At 40.4% G+C, this 16,105-nt stretch overlaps 2 protein-coding genes across 3 annotated transcripts in view; both read right to left on the bottom strand.

The window, feature by feature from the left end:
* Window positions 1-16,105, bottom strand: part of LOC131981495 (protocadherin alpha-C2-like) — a 131,910-nt gene that overhangs the window by 113,318 nt on the left and 2,487 nt on the right. The window contains exon 1 of one of the 2 annotated variants that reach the window (XM_059345805.1): window positions 9,960-12,588. The exons of the other annotated variant lie outside the window; for it this stretch is intronic. Coding sequence (XP_059201788.1) covers window positions 9,960-12,311 — 2,352 coding nt within the window. The 5' untranslated portion in view covers window positions 12,312-12,588. Of the gene's footprint in view, window positions 1-9,959; window positions 12,589-16,105 lie in introns of those variants that run through there. 2 annotated transcript variants of the gene reach the window in all.
* Window positions 12,776-15,605, bottom strand: LOC131981574 (protocadherin alpha-8-like). The gene has a single exon (XM_059345936.1). The coding sequence runs from the start codon at window positions 15,191-15,193 to the stop codon at window positions 12,776-12,778; it is 2,418 nt and encodes an 805-aa protein (XP_059201919.1). The 5' UTR covers window positions 15,194-15,605.

Below are 16,105 nucleotides of genomic sequence, written 5' to 3'. Positions count from 1 at the left end.
AGAAACATATTCTTCCATGAAACAGTAGCTCTTGAACTTTACCCTAATAAACCCAGCTATAACAAAACAAAAGGTATGGTGTAATTTTGATAAAAATAGAACAATATGCACCGTAATATAACTATAATTTTTAATGACACACCGACGCAAACCCCAAAATGCTTTAGAGTGAAGCATCGCTGACGCATTTGTAAGGAAAACGGGGGGTAAAAGTACCAGTGAAAAGACAACTTTGAGAACTTTATTGTATATAAAGCCATGCCATGTCAGTATGATAGTTGTCACACTGTATATAACATAGCTATTCATAATTGTTAAAGCTAAGTCAGTTAAACCACAAATGGCCAAAATAGCTGCTCTGGGTTCATACACAGGACACACAGACACACTCACAAACACACTGTAAGAGGATCAATTCAGATTATTTTATCTTTGGTTTTAGGCCTGAGGCTGGGAAGAGCCACACTAAGATCTGGCAGTTCATCCCATTCCACTACTTTTGCAGTCAGAGTGCTGAGAGGAAGAGAAAGGTGCTCTGACATATTCAGCTGCTCTCACAGCTCTAGCTCTAGAAAGAGGAGGGACTGTGGACAGGAGAGGCTCTGATTGAGCATTATGGAATTAAGACTTGTAGACAAAGCTTTTCCACAATTGCAGTAAGCAACCAAACTTAGAATAACAGACTTAAATGAAAAAGAGGTGAGAGAGTACGAGGGAGAGAGTAACACAACCTCCAAAAGGTGTCAGCCATTTTCTTTCAGCTTGTAATTACATGAAGAGACAGGAGGGGGCATAAGAGAGAGTACCAGCTAGAGGAAATCAGGATGCGTAGGATGAGGAGAGGGATGAAGAAAATCAGAGATTCTCTGTGTAAGATAGAAAAATGGATATGAAAACAAAGAAATGGACTGAAGCAGCAAGCAAAGGAAAAGAAACCAGTGAAAGGTGGAGATGAGAATGAAAGCACACCGGGATGGAGAAAAGTGGGGTAGCGATAACCAGAACAAAGGCAGAGAGAGGGAGCCAGCCGGTGGGAGGAGAGAGTGGGATATGAGTCAGGCTTACAGCATTAACACTCATCTTCCACACCCATCTCTCATTGTTTTATTCATACACTGCACCCACTCGATAAGATGGCGGGAAACACAGAAGAACATTTAGTGATTGGTACACATGTAAACATGCATTTACACAGCTCAAGTGTGTGTGTGGCTATGGGACATCACATATCCAAATATCCCTAATATCATGTTAGAATAATATCAAAAACCCTAAATGCCAAAGTTCCTGATTTCATTTTTTCATGACAGATGGTTCACCTAAAAATAAACTCAGACCAACTTCACAAAATGAAACACTACATGTGGGATGAGATGACTCACCCACTGTACAACACAGCTCACTGGTTCACACTCAGAAAGATGACCAGAAGGAGCTAAATGACGTTCAGACCATTTTAAAAATATGAAGAAGATGTAGCTATAACTCCTGTTTAAAAACAGGCTTTCTCTCTGTATCTACAAAGGCATATCAATGTCATGTGATCACACACACTTGATATCACCACAGTGACTTCCTGTGCAGCTCAGGAAAAAAGCACAGATTGAATTGTATTTATATAAAAACAATACTGACCACATCCTCGTGTTTCTAATAGAAAAGATTGTATTGTAGTAAAATAATCCATCACTGATGATGAAAGCGTGTGCCTTTGTCATGAGTCATGTTTTTATTTCACCTGACACAATATCACAGATATCCCCATTAGCTCACATAGTTAAATTAATCCCTGTTCAACCATTAAATGTGTCATAAACACATGCAAGCATGACAGCTTTACTATTGTGAATACAAAAACGGGCAATATAAAAAAATAAGAATGCACTTGCTAAAATAAGGCTGAAGCAATTTCCCAGCATGCTTAGTGGGGGCACATGCAGGGACAAATAGCCACAGGGGGAGGAGAAACCCTGCAGCTAGAGACTGGATTCCTCTAACAGCCAACATCTGATCCCATCCATGCATGGCCAGAAATAAATGCAACGTACGGTATTTAATCAGACAAGTTTATAACAACTGAGGCCTTATACCCCATTTACCCCACAGTGAGCAGTGCAGGGATACTGCTCTAAGAAGGCAATCCTCTTACTAAGGCTGCATCCAATGTCTAAACAGATGACTCTGGATTTCCCTCACCCATTCATACATTATATATATCATAGATCACAACTCCATTCCATAAATCTAGATCTCAGGACACTGGATGCTTTTACGTTGCAACAGGATGACCTTAAGGGTTTTTTTCAACCAACTGTGTCTTCACTTGTTTTCCACTTAATAGCTGTCTGTCTTGCATGCAGCCTTACGCTAGCCGCTCAGTCAGTTCAATCCTCCGGGCAAGCAGTGATGACCTAAGCACAGCAGCAGATGTTGTGGCTGTATGAGCACCGATGCCAAACAAGAGCAATGTAGACCTACATCTGTTCTGATCTCTGATTCAGAAAAAAGAACTACTTAAACATACAGGGCTAACTGCAGTTAAAGCTATCAGGGACAGGCTATTCCATCATACATATAGGTAGGCCTGCTTGCTGTTCAGTGCTGTTATTGTATTAATATTATTATTAATGCTAACAAATGATATTGTTAACAGATCAGTTCATTCAAAAATAAAGCAAGAGAGTGCATCCATATTATACAGCACCCTGGGTTAAGCTCATATCATCTAGCATGGATTTAAAATGACATGAAGATAGTGTGTGCAAATGGTTTTCATTACTGCAATGTTGTTAATGCTCATCGAAGTAGACCCCATAATCACCCTGGAGAAAGGCCTTGATTCAGCTGCAGTGGCATGATTCTAAAGTGAGAGTGTCGAGGTCCAATCTATAGGACTCATCCACACAGCCATGAGTCAATGGACTGAGACGTAATGAAACTGAGGGCTTATATAACCGAGTGGTGGAGAGGAGAAAGGGTCAGCTCTGCTCACACGATACAAGGCATGAAAGAGATGAGAGTGAGACAGAAAAATAATTAAAGATATTTACTGTTTGTCTTTTGGCTTTAATACAAAGGTAACCAGGTCAGACTTGCTGGACAAGCTCATAAGTTAAACTGGCATGTCTCTGTATCAAGATGGGAGATTCAGGTTTGACCCATACACTTAAGAGTAGGGACTAGCATGGGCCAATTCACATCAAAGCTGCACATGGCTCTGAACCAGTCTCGTCATGTTCTAGGACAAATGACAAGAGTGAAAGGAGCTGTGCCAGGGAGTCTTGGCCCACAGTTGTAAATGCAGCCCACAATGAAATTTTTGGCCCACTGACTCTGATTTTGCCCTGTTAACCCAGAGGTAAAAAAACATGTAGTACATCTGCATGGTGTGTAATTACTAGTTAAGTTAATGTCATTGTCAAACAGTTGATATTAGTGAAATAAATTGTTGTCTTTCTGGTTGAAATCTGTGTCTGTTTCAAACATTGTAGATAACAATTGTGTATCAATTCACATCAGCCTCAGTGTCAAACACATAAAATGCTATAATACTGACAAATAGTCATTTACAGTTAGAACAGTATGTCCAACATGATATAGAGCAGACACATTTCACTTTGTCCAACCCTTCCCTGCCACTTTGCGTTCAAAGTACAGCATTACACAGAGATGTACAAACAGCTTATTGACCAGACACTCTATAAGCTGCACTGCAGCAATACCAATGTTTGCTGACAGTCCCAATAACAACCTCCTGATTTGCCAAAACCAAATCACCTGAATGGTCGTGTGTTTGGAAAAAACTGATCACATGTAGATTTAACATATCAAATCAAATCAAATCAAACTTTTCATACAATAAATGCAACACAAAGTGCTGTACAGAATATAAAAACAGAGATGCAACACTTAACCCCCCCCCCCCCCCCCCCCCACACACACATACACAAATACACAGACCCACGCATCTACCGCACACCCACACTCACTCACACGCACACACACACACTACACAAACTATCACTGAATTAACATGGCAGGGCACTGAGGAACCATGAGAGCAAAACCACCTATGGGGGGCTCATCCACACTGAGAGGGATCGCTGCCCACGGCCGTAGGGAGCGCTGCCACCACAGAGACCCCCGACCCAGATAGACCGGGGTAGACTCCGCACATGGTGCAGAGCCCCCAACCCGGGCAGACCAGGGGGGACTCCGCACACAGGGCAGAGCCTCCCCAGTCCACCCAGCCCGAGGCGCCTCCAGGACGACCCCCCAGCCGGCAGACCAGACACACATATATTGTGTAAGGAAAGCTATATCATCAAATTCTATATTTAGAGATTACTTGCTCTCTGTTCTCAGAAAACTGAGTTCTTAGTTTGAACTTTTCATCTCATACACACACAAAGAAGGAAAACACCAGATTGAAAACATCTGGTAATGGAATTTTATTATGTAACATCTGAAAACATAGGGGGGTGCACGTAAATCACAGTAGTGACGAAGTGACAGTGAAAGAGTTTGGGGGCAAAGAAAGACTCACCCCTGAGCTCTTTTCCCCTGCTCTCCTCCAAGAATGCACTTTTGGCTGATCCGTCCCCTCTGGGACACTCTTCCTCCTTTTTACTGCTATGTATGTTTTATAATATAGAACTGTATATATAAATATATACATATATATACATTTTTGTTAATTAGCTTGCTGTATTAAAATAGCATGCTTCTTAAATGTGGATTTGACTTCTTGACTCTTATGCCAATTTCAAATAGGTATCAGTGTTTTTTAGCAGTTAAACGTAATAAGCAACTACAGTCCGCATAGAGGAAAAGACACACACACACCAGCACACAAACGGGGACAGCACATGTAGTATTAGCCCAGATAACAAACTGTTCAGCAGCAGCTCAGGTTTATGTGGAACAACACAAAATAACCTAAAACAGTTGGCATTTATTTAACCAATCAACACAATACTAAAGTCAATAAGCAAATTAATGTACCACTTCCGTTCCTTTATTCACAGAGCATCATCAGAGTAATGAGTGAAAAATAACTCTGCAGTCAACTGTGCCAACTGTAAGTGACTGGTGATAAAAATCAATACAGTGACACAGAAATAGAGATGCTTACTAGCACTCTGAGTTAACCCTATGAGTATGGCTATGAATAGATGTCAAAAACAATGAGAGGAAAAAATGGATCTAGAAAGACACATACAATTTCCATTATTTAAGTACTATGCTACTATGATACTAACTTCACCTGTTCTTTTTTTATAAACTAGTGCTGAGTGGGTGAAATGTTACAGATGCACGTTTTATAAGTTCGCTGCCTCCACAATTCAGCTTTATCTAAGTTTAAATCATGCATGATGCTTGTTAGCCAGATTGAATTATTGTAATTGTCTTTCCAATGATTGGAAACTGCAATAAAGATGAGGAAAGTGTGGGAAGGAACATGATCTAATACTAAAGTCGCGCAAGGGCTTATCTCATTGGTCATTGAGTCCAAGTGTACATCAAGTGACTTTAGATCACTGAGTTTATGGAGTTTATGGAACAAAGAGCGATATAAATTACAACAAATATGTTTCATACAGGCAGAGTATATAGAGACTTAAAGTTTTTATCATGTGGTATATTGGCACATGATATTGTCTCATATGATTGCAGGCCCATGAATTGAATCAAATCTAAATCATATTGTTGTACACTTTGTGATTATATAATGACAAATATTGTATTGTGATGAAATGTGTGATTTACACCCCTAACAGATAAAAGATAAAAAATAGTTCAAAGTAGAATCCTAACGTGAACATGCATTTATTTTATACTGAGCAAGACAGAATGAGCAGCGAGATACAGAAGCTTTTGTTAGCCCAATATTAAACAGATAGACTTATTCAATTTTTGCATGTTTGGAAGCTGTTTTCTTGATTTGGTCTTGTCTCTGTGATGAGAGTTTGATCTGGGATGGAAGATGAAATGTGTTGAGTAGGAAGCTGTTTGTACAATCTCCCGATTTATGAAACACAAAAGAGGTTGCTTAGAATAACGTCTGAATTCATGAAAAAAAAGCCATGTTCTTATAATTTTCTAAGAAAAATTTTAAGTTATTGTTGCAGATGTGTTTTTCTTTCTCTCACACTGTCAGCAAGGGAGCATGCTCTGCTTGTGCTGTTTCCTCCCGGCCCCCTTTTCTTCTGTGAAAGTGCCTTTCAGTAAAGTGGATTAGGCATTTGTGAGTATGTGCAATGTGTAGTTACGTGTGTGCATCTATGAGCACAAGCGTGTGAAGTGTGAACATAAAGATAGTAGCTGTTTTCGTTGTACCCTGCTGTGTGTGTGTAAATTAGATTACCATCACTGCTGCTGACCTCAATGTGAGTTGCGCCATCTTCCAACAAAGCTGGAGCAATAAGAGAGAATGTGCCCTACTGACACACAACAGCACATGCAGCATCCACAGCAACAACCCTACAGGCATGAGGCACAGCCACACAGAGCTAAAAAGCATGTGGCAGAACGAGAGAGGAGATAGACTACAGAAAGAAAGACAGAAAATGATAGGGAGACAGAAAAGGGTGGCATGTGAAAGAGGAAACGAAGGGCAGAGACATAAAAGCGGGAAAAGGAGGCCAAGAGTGAGATGGGGGAGGGGGAAACTGAGAGTGATATCAGTATGGAGGGTAAGGAAGGAGAGAAGTAGTGAGGAGACGGAGAGAGAAGCTGCAGAAATGGAGAAAGGAAAAGCAGGCCATTGCTTGAAACAGAGCAGAGATTGAAAAAGAATAGAACAGGGAGTACTGCAATGAATTACATCGTATAGAGTTATATTCATACTGTAGTATCGAATAATAAAGGGCCAAAGATGTGGATAGAGTTTCTTGGGGGAGTTGAGATTGGTCAGTGAAATGAAAAGGATATAATACAAAGGGGTAAGGGAGGTGGAGGCAGAGAAAAGTTAGAAAGCAAAGGCAAGAGTGGAACGCAGGTAGAAGAGCTTGCATGGGCGAACATAAAATTAAGCCAATTATCTCAAGCTGCTGCCATATCAGTACATACAGTACATACAATCTTCTGTAACAGCTGTGTCTCCTCTCTCTCTCTGTGACATTTAGCTTGTTCCCCTACCCTCTCTCCCTCTGACACTGAATGCAATTTAATGAGGAAAATGTTCTCACTCACTTAACAAAGACAACATACACAGACACACAAAACACAAGGGTCATTGCACTGTGAATGATTTTCAGTGCAGACACTCAGCATGCAAACACAATTGCACAGATCTGCTGAGCCAGCCAAGCAGACAGACAAAGCCACTGGAGCAAGCAGCCACACCCCCGCCAAAGAGAGCAAACAGAGTGAAAATGTGCTAGGACTTTACTGACATGCTGTATTCAGTTAACAGTCCCCTGTTGTACAGTAATGTTTTAAATCAAAATCAAGATCACCAAACCACAGACGTTGCTAACTTATATTGATTGTGCCAACATCTGCATGCTGTCAACAAGGCAAACATAATTTCCATAATCAAGCACAGCACATTTATTCATTAGACATAAGCACATCCCATGTGCTTGCAATTCTGAATGCAACTCATGACCCTACTTGTAATTCATCCATTCCTCTTCTCTTATTTGCTTTCCTCTCCACAAAAATGGCATGCCAGCGTAAGTGCAGTGATATACAATTCATTAGCAGACAACTGTTTCTCACATACAGTTAGCTCACAGTGTAACCAGAGTCAACCCATGTGCTCCACTGACATCACCCTGCACTTTTTAGGTTTAATGAGATGCACTCATTTTTAATCACATCAATAAATCTTTTCTGGGCATCTGCTGTCCAGGCACAGCTTAGCACTGCTGCTGTATTGCAAAACACATGATGCCTCTCACACTTTTATCCCACACACAAACGTGCACATAATATATGCACTCATACACACAGAGAGGTACTAATTGCTATCTAGTAGAACACTTAAAAAAACTGGACAGAGGAAGTGCAGAGAAAGTGTGTTCAGTTTGTACTACATGAAGCCCAGCTGCTGCTTCACTCTGAACTGATCTTTCCCATCCTGCATTCCTACTCCACTCTGGCTTGCTGCTTTATTTCACATGCTGTTTCGTAGGTCAAAATATCCCATCAGCGTTTAACAAAGACACATTTAATGACAGTTAAAAATACATGCTTTTTCTGACAGTCATTTTCGAGTAGGAAATCTAAGGTTGACCCAGTTGTTTGAGAGAAAAGATTATCTCCATACTACAAAATATCTAATTAGAAGCTCAGCTATTCTCGCCTTCACTATTGCTTCGGCATCTGCACCATCTGTTGCCACATTTACAATAGAGATTTCACTGATATAATCCATGTGTTTCTATCTAAATAAACCCATTTTCATTAAATATTGTGAGATGTGTATAGATGAGCCATACAAAAGCCACTTCCCCTCCCCCCTCATCTGCTGCTCTCTCTATCCCTCCCTCCCTCCCTCCTTCATCCTCTTTTGCTGCTGTTGCTAAGACTACTGAGCGCATGCTAGTCTGTGGAAACCAGTAGACTCAGAGAGGTGGATCTGCTCGTGTGTTGCTATGGGCAACACACTATTCAACAGAGAAACAGCCCAGAAACCCAGCATGCAGACCTACACATGTGATAAAATATGACCTATTTTTTAGTCAGTCAAATGGGATTATCTGCACAGAGGCTGGTGTGTCTATATTGTGTGTATATATATATGTAAACGTATATCATTGTCTAGTGTTTTTCAAATCCAAAGCATTACAAGGTAATCAAATGAAAAATAGTAAAATAATAAATTGCTGCTTTGCAGTCCTGTAATGAATGAAGATCCCTGCTGAAGCAAAGTGTCCCAGCCCCACCTGACTGGCTGTACATTGTGATTCACTGCACACCAGCTGCAGGCTTCCTCTCTCCCCCTCTCTCTGTCGTAGCTGCAGCCATTCATGGACCACTGAATCACCTCAACTACATCAGCGAACACAGCCAGTCAGTCACTCCCTTTCCACAAATGTAACAACCCGGCCACATAGAGCAAAAAAAAAAAAAAATCATGAATATATGTTAAGCCGTTTAAAACACAAAGAACACTATTTCTGTACTCTTCTGATAAATCGTGACATGTCCTTTTCTAATGACTATATGATATGGATACTGAAAGAAAATGATATCTGATGTGGAGGATCAGATGCAGCACCTAAATGATGCAGATGTCCTAAATACAGTAAGGCTTGCAAATAAGATGTCTGATGTTTTAAGGATAAGGTGACACGAAAGGCCCTGTGGTAAATGGCATTACCCAAACTTTACTTTTTAAAGCCTAGACACTTTCATATTTCACAATTTTTAACCACAAATTCATACTGTGACACTCCCACACATGGCCTGAACAGACAAAGTATAGTTTAGATCATATACTACAAGACTGGGTGTAGTCAGTGCACAATACAATTTCTCAAAGGTCTGAAAGAGGTCAGATGTGATGAAGTACTAAAGAGGCACAACATAACAGTTTAGAGGCATTCATTTTCTTGAGAACAAAAATAGAATATGGTTTGGATATCTTCTTGTTTTAGGAAGCAGCTATTTGTAGTGTCATGAGAAAGGGTACTGTATCTTGGGATGAATAAAAATTGTTATGGGCAACACAGCATTAAGGTACACAGCTTACTAACAGCAGTCCAATGTGATATTGACCAACGAACACTCTCAGCTGTGTGAGAAGCAACCACACAACTCCCTGCAAACCAACAACTTAACTCAGCATTATCATAACAACACACAATATTCTCAGTTCCCTCACTGATTCATTTTATGTCTGTAGGTAATTTCTTTGTTGCTTTTCTGAATGTGATTTAGTATCTTGCATCTCATCTATCACCAGTATTCATACCAGAGCTGTCTTGAAACCAATTGATCTTTCTTACCTCTCCAGAAGGCCGTCTCCTGTCAGGGAGCACTAGTGTGTTGGCATGGCTGCCCGGGACTATAGTAGATCCTATACTCATTCTGGGTCCCACTAACATGTAGCGTTTGTCTCCAGATCTGTACTGGATGCTGTGACACAGTGTCCCATCATAATTAGTCTCTTGTAGATATTTAGAAGTATACTCTGTGGATTTGGAGCACTGCATTGCAATCAGCACGATGATACTGATGATAAAAAGTACAGAAACTGATCCCAAAGTTATCATGAGGTAAAAAGTCACATCAGTCCCCTCCTCATCTCTTGTTGCACTTTTAACATCAGAAGCAGCAAAAGCCTCTTTGGGCTCCACAACTTTGACAAGCACAGTAGCTGTTGCTGAGAGAGAAACGTTGCCATTGTCTTTCACCAGTATGATCAGTTTATGCTCAGCCTCGTCTGTCTCTGTGAATGAGCGAAGTGTTCTGATCTGTCCTGTATAGCGGTCCAAAGCAAAGAGACTGTGGTCAGTAACTTCCTGCAGTGAAAACAGTAACCAGCCGTTATATCCTATATCAGCGTCATAGGCTCTGACTTTAGTCACCAAGTGTCCTGCGTTCACATTGCGGGGAATCTCCTCCACACCTTCAGCAGAACCGTTAGAGCTGACTGGATACAGGATGACTGGAGCGTTGTCGTTCTGATCCAGAATGAATACGTTCACTGTGACGTTGCTGCTTAGTGACGGAGTTCCAGAATCTGTGGCGACAACTTGGAACTGGAACGTTTTCAGTGTTTCAAAGTCAAAACTTTTCAGCGCCAAAATATCTCCATTTTCAGGGTTTATGTTGAGAAATGATGTCAGCTTTTTGTGTTCATCACCATTTCTTACAATGTTATATGATATAAGAGCATTATCACCCTCATCACAGTCATAAGCACTCACTGAAAATAAAGAGGCTCCTGCAACATTGTTCTCAATAACATAAAAACTATACGGATTTGTTGAAAACTCTGGACTGTTATCATTCACATCTGATACAGTCACACTGATTGTCCTAATAGATGACAAAGGTTGTTCACCAGCATCTTTAGCTATTATTGTTACATTATACTTGGACTGATGCTCTCTGTCCAGCAAAGATTTGGTAACTATAGAGAACATATTTTCTTGTAAAGACGGTGTTAATGTAAAAGGTACATCCTCACTTATATAACAGATTACCTTTCCATTTAAACCTGAATCATTATCATTCACACTGATCAATGCTACTGTCGTTCCAGGTTTGGAGTCCTCAGGAATTGCCCTTGAAAAGGATGTCACTTCAATCTCAGGTGCGTTATCATTCAGATCAACAACAGTTATTATAACACTTTTTTCTGTTTCCAGGGGGACTGGTCCTTTATCAGAAGCTTTGATGTCAATTTCATACCTATCTTTTGCTTCAAAATCTATCAATCCTTTAACAATAATTTCACCAGTATTAGAGTCAACTTCAAATAGTTTACGTAATTTATTATTGACATTATTACCGAAAGAATAAACTACCTCCCCATTTAAACCATCATCTAAATCGGTGGCATTTACTTGCATGATAGTTGTTCCAATAGGTGAATTTTCATTCAGCACCGCAGCATACGAGTCTTTAACAAAAACTGGCATATTGTCATTAACATCTAAAACATTAATTATAATCCTCATATTTCCAGATCTAGCAGGCTTTCCTCCATCAACGGCTGTCAGCAGTAATACGTGACTTCTCGCAGTTTCTTTATCCAGCGGTTTATGTAAATACAACACAGGAATTTTCCCATCTTCTCCCCTATCTTTCACCTCGAGGCGAAAATGGTCATTTTGACTGAGCTTATACAGTTGAATGGAATACATGTCACTGTCTGGATCATGGGCGCCTTGTAGTTGAAATCGCGCCCCAGGTAAAGCAGATTCTGATATCTCTAAACGCGTTTCGTTTTCAGAGAAAGTGGGAGAGTGGTCGTTTACGTCCAAAACCTCGATGGCGACATAATGCACTTCTAACGGATTCTCCAGCACAGTCTTTATGTTGATAATGCAGGTACTGATCCTTTCGCACACTTCTTCTCTGTCAATTTTTCGGTGAACATGTAAGATGCCATTGTTGTTCAGCTGAAACAGGGGCTCTGTCGATCCGGAAACGATGCGAAATCCTCGTGTATTTAAAGCACTGATATCCAGCCCCAAATCTTTAGCGATATTCCCAACAACAGCACCTACAGTAAGCTCTTCGGGAATAGAGTATCGTAGCTGTGCCGAAGTTAAATTAAAACAAAGATTCAAACAAACAATGACAGCCACCAGGCACTCCAGCCATGCTCTGCATCCTCGTCGTGCCATGTTGAATAAAAAATAAAATAAAAAACAAAACGAAGATTAGAAATCACAATGTGAGTCTACACAGGAACACACATTTTGCAGCAAAAATTCAACTCAGTATTCAGTCTTCGAAAAATGTTGGTGAACGAGTCGAATATTTGAAGCCATCGCCCTAAAGCAAGTGCACCCTTTCGCGAAATACCACCAAACTACTGACTACTGACGTAGAGGATGTTCAACTGAGAGACGTTCAGTTTCACAAGCAGTGACACCATGCGAGCTCATGTTACAATGCAGACACACTTTCAATGACAAATTATTTTTGGTTTTGACGTTAGCAGCGTCACGAGGCAATAATGAACGGAAAAAAGATACAATTTCACAATTAATGAAATTGCCAGACAATATACCAGAATAACACGAACTATCAACTGTAAATTACAATCTATTTCACCAATACTATAATGGATAATAAATAAGTAAGATTATTTCCATAAATCGGATTTTACAGGAAGCACAGAAAGTTTTGTATTAATTAATCTTACCTCTCCAGAAGGCCGTCTCCTGTCAGGGAGTACTAGTGTGTTGGCATGGCTGCCCGGGACTATAGTAGATCCTATACTCATTCTGGGTCCAACTAACATGTAGCGTTTGTCTCCAGATCTGTACTGGATGCTGTGACACAGTGTCCCATCATAATTAGTCTCTTGTAGATATTTAGAAGTATACTCTGTGGATTTGGAGCACTGCATTGCAATCAGCACGATGATACTGATGATAAAAAGTACAGAAACTGATCCCAAAGTTATCATGAGGTAAAAAGTCACATCAGTCCCCTCCTCATCTCTTGTTGCACTTTTAACATCAGAAGCAGCAAAAGCCTCTTTGGGCTCCACAACTTTGACAAGCACAGTAGCTGTTGCTGAGAGAGAAACGTTGCCATTGTCTTTCACCAGTATGATCAGTTTATGCTCAGCCTCGTCTGTCTCTGTGAATGAGCGAAGTGTTCTGATCTGTCCTGTATAGCGGTCCAAAGCAAAGAGACTGTGGTCAGTAACTTCCTGCAGTGAAAACAGTAGCCAGCCGTTATATCCTATATCAGCGTCATAGGCTCTGACTTTAGTCACCAAGTGTCCTGCGTTCACATTGCGGGGAATCTCCTCCACACCTTCAGCAGAACCGTTAGAGCTGACTGGATACAGGATGACTGGAGCGTTGTCGTTCTGATCCAGAATGAACACGTTCACTGTGACGTTGCTGCTTAGTGACGGAGTTCCAGAATCTGTGGCGACAACTTGGAACTGGAACGTTTTCAGTGTTTCAAAGTCAAAACTTTTCAGCGCCATAATATCTCCACTTTCTGAGTTGATGTTTAAAAATAGACCAAAATGATCTACACTGCTTTCCCTCGGAATGTGATATGAAATGTGTGCATTTTCATTATCATCAAGGTCAGATGCCCTTACTGAAAAAACTGGTGCAACGAGATCATTATTTTCACTAATATAGAATGTATATGGGCTCAGAAAAAAATGTGGTCTGTTATCGTTCACATCCGATACGACAACACTTATTGTCTTTTCAGATGAGAGTGACGGCTCACCAGTGTCCTTAGCAGTTATTGTTAGTTCATAAAAAGACTTTTCTTCTCTGTCCAGTTGTGATTTTGTCACAACTGCATACATATTGTCTTGTAGTGATGGAGATATAGCGAAAGGAACATCATCTCTTATAAAGCAAGAAACTTTCCCATTGGGGCCTGAATCTAAATCATTGACGCTGATCAAAGCAACTGTTGTTCCAATTCTAGAATCTTCGGGAACTGATTTGGAAAATGATGTAACTTCAATCTCTGGGGGGTTATCATTAAGGTCGATTACCTTTATTATCACAGTTTTTTCAGTAGTAAATGTAACAGTACCCTGATCTGAAGCTTGTATATCAAGTTCATAACTTTCATTTTCTTCAAAATCAATCACACCTATCACTTTAATTTCTCCCGTCTTTTGGTCAATGTTAAATAGTTTTTGCAAATGTATGTCCACTTCTTTACCGAATGAGTAAACAATTTCGCCATTTGCACCCTCATCCAAATCAGTCGCATTAACCCGAATAACTAACGTACCTGGAGCTGCGTTTTCATTTAAAACAGCAGAATAGACATCCTTCATAAAAACTGGTGAGTTGTCATTAACATCAAGCACCTCAATGAGTATTTCTATTGTTCCAGACCTCGCTGGCCTCCCACCATCAACAGCTGTGAGCAGAAGCTTGTGTTCTCTCATAGCCTCTCTGTCTAACTGCTTCTGTAAAATCAGAAAGGGCATCTTACGGTCTTCGCCTCTCTCTTTAACTTCCAAACGAAAGTGATCATTTTGACTGAGTTTATACTGCTGAACAGTGAACTGGCCACCATCCGGGTCGCGTGCAGGTTGGAGCTGAAACCTTGCTCCCGGTAATGTCGATTCAAATATCTCCAGTCGCTTTTCCTTTTCTGGGAACACGGGGGAGTGGTCGTTTACATCCAGCACCTCTATGGCCACATAATGGATTTCCAGAGGATTTTCTAACACGGTTTTAAGGTTGATTATACACGCGTTGCTTCGTTCACAGATCTCTTCCCTGTCCACTTTCCTGCTGACATACAGGATACCGTCGTCCTTATTCAAGCGGAAAAGAGGTTCAGTTGAACTACCAACAATACGATACTCTCTATCTTTCAGCGTAGCCTTATCAATTCCTAAGTCTTTGGCAATGTTTCCAACAACACTTCCTTCCTTCACCTCTTCTGAGATGGAATATCTGATCTGAGCCGAGGCTTCGCTCCAAAGCGTTACCAAAGCCACCATGTAGGCGACGCATCTCCATCGCTCTATCCACGCCTGACGTCCGCTTTGTTCCATTGTGTTAAAAAAATACAAAAAAAATACAGATAATTCCAGGATTTATAATTTGATGGTCATGAAAGAATTATCAGCCTTATTCCTTTGCAAACTGCGCTCCATCGCCAAGACAGTCCTGGAAATGGTATAGAGCTAGCTTCGTGTTCAAGCCCTTCACACGTAATGCCAAAATACAGGATTGGACGTAAGGATGGTGACGGAAATCTCGAGACACACTATGTTCCATTATACCGACACCATGCGATACAGAACGTTATTGCAACACCTTTTGACCAAAATAATGTGAAAATTAAAAAATCAAAAGTCATAAAGCAACAAAGACATTAGGCAAAAATGTCAAACAGCCCCGGTTATCAGTCATTTTCATCAAATAACGGACAAGAGTAACAGTCAGTCAAAAAACAGTTTCAGCACCATGGACAACGACACAGCCTACTGCAGACAGAGGCCCATTTATAACTTAGCCCATATTATCTAAACTGCATTGACTGTATGTCTCTAACTATCCAACAACAAGAAGACACGTTATGTTTTTGCAAAAACAGCTGGAACATGTTATCTATACAATATGTTGCTTTTTAAACATCAAAAATATATATCTTCGCAAAGAGATTTGAGTTGTTCGTGTATTGTTCCACAATACCAGCACTATGGGATACGAATTAATAACCTACATTAAGCAGAGTAGCGCTTGCAATTAAGAAGCACGGGTTTATTCAGCAACAGCTGTTGAATTTTTTCCGTGGCACACTCTAAAGCAGAGCCCATTTCTCTGAATAAAAGTACATGTGACATAAATTATCCAAAGTAATTTAATGTTAATGTTTATCTGCGTGTTTTTAGTTTGCCATTACATTTTTACATACTATATTTTCTTTCAAATGATAGGACAGTTTCAATACTGTTGGTATC

Source organism: Centropristis striata, chromosome 12 (assembly GCF_030273125.1).
Source record: "Centropristis striata isolate RG_2023a ecotype Rhode Island chromosome 12, C.striata_1.0, whole genome shotgun sequence".
NCBI classification, from domain to species: Eukaryota; Metazoa; Chordata; class Actinopteri; order Perciformes; family Serranidae; genus Centropristis; species Centropristis striata.
The sequence above is the reverse complement of the archived record's forward strand: the minus strand, read 5'-3'. Positions and strand labels throughout refer to the sequence as shown.

What these genes read in the sequence shown, in the direction of transcription:
- LOC131981574 (XM_059345936.1), bottom strand. Translation starts at nt 15,193, where the DNA reads ATGGAACAAAGCGGACGTCAGGCGTGGATAGAGCGATGGAGATGCGTC.